This window comes from Nansenia antarctica, assembly GCF_963989245.1.
Source record: "Nansenia antarctica genome assembly, chromosome: 8".
Lineage (NCBI taxonomy): Eukaryota > Metazoa > Chordata > Actinopteri > Argentiniformes > Microstomatidae > Nansenia > Nansenia antarctica.
In genome coordinates, this window is record NC_137678.1 from 28623480 (window position 1) to 28628242 (window position 4763).

Genomic DNA, 4763 nt, shown 5'->3' on the forward strand with positions numbered 1-4763 from the left:
CCATGCTTTTACCATAAAAAAAAGCAAGATACTTCAGAAATGCACGTTTTGATCTTAAATAATGAGAAACAACACATTAATATTTTATCACGGCTCTTTAGAAGTGGTTTTGTTTTGGACATTAAGGGCTCTTGGGGGAGATTATTTCACACCGAAGAAATGTTCCCCTTGTTAAAGTAAGCAAGTGTTTCTGCCAATATCAGACCAACTCAAGTTTGAATCAGTGAGAAGCCTATTCAAATGCCTGAATAAACAACTAACAAGGTAGAAAACAAGGTCACTTTTATTTAAATCACAAAATAACATGAAGTGGAAACAACACAATTGATCCAATGACTGCTGGCATTAGTGGCCTTTGACATTCTCACAGAGATTCTCCATTAGCCCTGTGTGTGTGTGTGTGTGGGGGGGGGGGTTGTTATGTGGTTGTGTGTGTGTGCATAACGTCCAAGCTGAAACAGGCTACATAAATACATTTCTGCACTACATACAGTACAGTAGTAGTGTGCAAGCCCTGCCACAGTTTTGTTTTACAAAAACCTTTGGGGTGCTCAAGTGTCCTCTCTGTACACAGCCTCCATTAGCTACAGCTTTACTAATAGTAGAACAGCCATAACCACTGAGTGCCAAGAACACATCTATGGATTCCTATTGGTCATTTTCGAAATGTTTCTTGGAATGTTGAAGCATGGACAGTTTCCTGCCACAGACTTCTATCTTAGTCTCTTCTTGCCTCCAAATAATTGACTACCATGTTGATGTTCGCCCTGTATGACGAATATCTGTCATAGAGATATGAGCAGTAAAACAAAACTGCTGTTATTGGTGTCAGCGGTGGGATTGTCTTTTCCACAACCTCCACATCTGTCTTTTTCCATGTGTCTCAGTAGAAGTGCACCACCTGGAAGCCCCTGAGGCACCTGAAAGCCTTGGCATCCAGCCGGCCCAGGTCTATGAGGTTGTGCTCCAGCTGCACCCTGACCAGGCCGCTGAGGCCCGGCGTGGACCCGGCCCAGCAGAAGGCGTCCCGGGGCACCGAGCGGATCTTGTTGTGGGTGAGCGCCGCGGAGTGAAGCCCCGCAGGCAGCTGTCTGGGCACCTGGCGCAGCGCGTTGTGGCACAGGTCCAGCTGGTGCAAGACCGGCAGAGACCTGAACGCCCCCGGGGCCACTCTGGAGATCTTGTTCCTGGCCAGGCCCAGGTGTTCCAGGTTGGGCAGGGTGAGGAAGGCGGTTAAGCTGATGGAGGAGATGAGGTTCCCCTCCAGGTTGAGGGTTTTGAGGGAAGCGGGGAGGTGGCCGGGTACCTGTTTGAGTCGGTTGCCCTCTAAGTTGAGGCTCTCTAAGTGGGTCGCGTTGAGGAGGGACTCCTTGAGCAAGCCCTTGTCGGTCAGACGGTTAGCGCTCAGGTCCAGCACCAGCAGCTCCGACCTCCCTACGAAGGCCTCGCCCGGAAAGCGTTGGATGAGGTTGCCGCGGAGATACAACTCCCTGATAGAGAGAGGCAGGCCCAGTGGCACGGAAGCTAACTGGTTGTGATCCAGGCTGAGGGTGCGAAGGCTGCCCAGAGGGGAGAGCACGCTGGCAGGGAGCGAGTCTGACCCGTTCCCCAGGCTGTTGTTGCGGAGGCTTAAGACCAGCAGGCCTGGGCAGCGTTCCCAGGCGGCCTCCGACATCACACTCAGCCGGTTGGCGTCCAGGCGCAACTCCTCCAGGGAGGCCGGGAGGTCGGTGGGAACACTATTGAGGAGGTTTCCGTCCAAGTAGAGCCGTCTCAGGCCCACGACCCCCTCGAAGGCCCCTTCAATGGTGCCGTCTGTCAGACGGTTGTTGCTAAGCACCAGGAACTCCATGGACAGGTACTCACCGAGGAGGTCCAGTTGGATGCCGTCGATGCGGTTGTTCATGAGGAGGACGTAGCGGGCGTTGTAGGGAATGCCATATGGGACCTTGTCTACATCTTTGTCTGAGCACTGGACCACTCTGGAAAACAAAATAATAAAACACAGAGTGAGATGCCTGGTTAGCTCATTTGACCTAGATAACTTGGATAGTATAATGTTAGCAAATGTTAGATTAGATGAACATTTGAAACGCATAGCATAGCATATTTGACATTCAATTATTTTCTTTATTGAATGTGTCTTACCTTCCATAGCAGGCACACTCAGGGGGACAATAGTTGTCTTTGAAGTAGGGGAAGTATGTTGGTGTTGCGGTGTTGTTCTTCTCCTGCTTGGTCTTTTTGATTGTGTTGTCCTTCTTCAAAGGCCTTCTTTTCCTTTCCCTTTGCCCATCTTTCCTTAGTAATCTTATTTTCTTAGTTCTCTTGCGACCCTTGGCAGTTTGTGTTGATTTTGTGGTGGGATTTGGCATGTTTGGTTTGGCTGGTGGTTTGGCCTGTTGTGGTTTGGCTGGTGGTTTGGCCTGTTGTGGTTTGGCTGGTGGTTTGGCCTGTTGTGGTTTGGCTGGTGGTTTGGCCTGTTGTGGTTTGGCTGGTGGTTTGGCCTGTTGTGGTTTGGATGTAGATTGTGTCTGTTGTGTTCGGGGTGTAAGTTTTGTTGGTTGTGGTTTGGGTGTGGGTTTTGGTTTTGGTGCAGGATTTGGTGGTTCTGGTTTAGGTGTAGGTTTTGGTTTGGGTGCAGGTTTTGGTGGTTGTGGTTTGGGTGCAGGTTTTATTGGTTGTGGTTTGGGTGTGGGTTTTGGTGGTTGTGGTTTGGGTGTGGGTTTTGTTGGTTGTGGTTTGGGTGTAGGTTTTGTTGGTTGTGGTTTGGGTGCAGGTTTTGTTGGTTGTGGTTTGGGTGCAGGTTTTGTTGGTTGTGGTTTTAGCCCTTTGGCTCTGGTTTTAACCTTCTGTTTTGATTTGACTGTAGGTTCGGACTCTTGAGGTTTGGGTGAAGGTTTGGACTTTTTGGTTATGGAATTTGTTTCTTTTGGCTTGGATGTAGATATTGTGTCTTTTGATTTGTTTTTGCGTGTTGTCTCTTTGGGTTTGGGTGTAGTTTTTAGCTTGTTGGCTGCGAGTTTCGTCTCTTTGCGTGTTGCTTTGGACTTCTCCTCTTGCTCGTTGTTGATGGAAATCTTGACAGTTGGGCCAACTTTGACCTCCATTGCTTTGGAAACAAAACCGTCCTCCTTGAGGTGGGGCTGAGGACTGTCTGTCACATTCTGAGCCTCAATGTAAACCAATGAGATGTCCTTTTCTGCCTCTTCTGTTTGGGCTGGGTTTTGATTGACAGTTAGAGTGGGAGCCTGAATGGCGGACTCATTGACGGATAGAGTGAGAGAGGGAGAGAGTGAGTGATGGATGCTCTGAGTTGTAGAGGAGGGGACATGAGAGGGGGTAATAGGGGGTGTTGGAGGGACATGTTCAGTGTCAGGTGGAAGGGAGACATCATGGGGTAGAGAAACATATGGAGGAGTGGCCATTACATCTTCTATATGAGAGTACAAAGTGGTCGGTGGAAGTGGGAGGTCGAGGAGGGGAACGACTAAGTACGCTTCCACACTTTTCTCTTCTCTATTATCTACCGTCTGTTCATCATCATCCCCTACTCTAAGGTCATCCAGTTTATCTCCTCCCTCACTTGTCTGTTCCTTATTCACTCTCTTCTCGTCTTCTACTCTTATCACCTCTTCACCACCCCTGTCTTTCCTCTCATCCTTTTCGTTTTTCTCAATATCCTCATTCTCTTCATCCTCCTCGTGCTTTTCCCACTCCTCCCTTTCTCGCTCTTCGAACCCAAGCCCTCCCACCAGCATCCTCTCCTCCTCTTCCTCTCTCCCTCGCTCTCCCTCGCGGCCCTCCTGCTCATCTGCCCCCTTGTCTTCCTCAGCATCTGTCTGGTGGTCATCATCTCTGTCCTCCTCCATCCTCTTCTCAGGGTCAGTCTCTGGAGTCAGTCCTTCCTCACTCCTCCTCTCTTTCTCATCCCTCCTTTCTTCCCTCATCCCCCTCTTCTCAGGGTCAGTCTCTGGAGTCAGTCCTTCCTCACTCCTCCTCTCTTTCTCATCCCTCCTTTCTTCCCTCATCCCCCTCTTCTCAGGGTCAGTCTCTGGAGTCAGTCCTTCCTCACTCCTCCTCTCTTTCTCATCCCTCCTTTCTTCCCTCATCCCCCTTTCCTCAGGGTCAATCTCTGGGGTCAGTCCTTTCTCGCTCCTCCTCTCTTTCTCACCCCTCCTTCCTTCTCCAATCCACCTTTTCTCAGAGGCAATCTCTGGAGTAAGTCCATCCTGCCTCATCCTCTCTTCCTTCCTCATCCTCTCTTCCTTCTTCCTCCTTTCTTCGGGGTGGGCTGCGGTGTGCTCTTCCTGGTCCTCCTCGCGTCCCTCCTCCTCCTCCTCCTCAACTGTTGGGGTATCCCTCAGTCTCTCAGGACTCCAATCTGACCAGGGGTCTGTATCACTGGCAGGGTCGTCTATCGCTGTGATGTCTAGCCCTACACAGAGATGTATATGTTACAATAGACATCCCAAACTAAACATCACTGGATTACTTCAGACACTATGGACCATATACTCTTTTCACAGGGTACGCATACAAGTCTAAAAATGATTTGAAAATAGCTGGTGCACCCTCCCTAAATGTGTATATACACTGTGTACATATGACAATATAAAGCATATTCGTACTAAATGACAAACAGACTTAATCAAAGACATACAATTAAAAACAGTGCATTACTTTTGTTCAGCTGAACATTTTTACATTCAGGAGTACACTGTAAACATTGATTTGTTGTTGTCAGTTTAACAACTCCCAGT

General features: G+C 49.1%; 1 protein-coding gene across 1 annotated transcript; it reads right to left on the minus strand.

The window, feature by feature from the left end:
- Nucleotides 1–883: 883 nt before the first annotated feature.
- LOC308164096 (uncharacterized protein) lies at nt 884–3872 on the minus strand (the record flags this gene model as incomplete). Its single annotated transcript, XM_080538249.1, has 3 exons — nt 884–1982; nt 2149–2507; nt 3633–3872. The coding sequence occupies 3 exons, from the start codon at nt 3870–3872 to the stop codon at nt 884–886; spliced, it is 1698 nt and encodes a 565-aa protein (XP_080394375.1).
- Nucleotides 3873–4763: the final 891 nt, after the last annotated feature.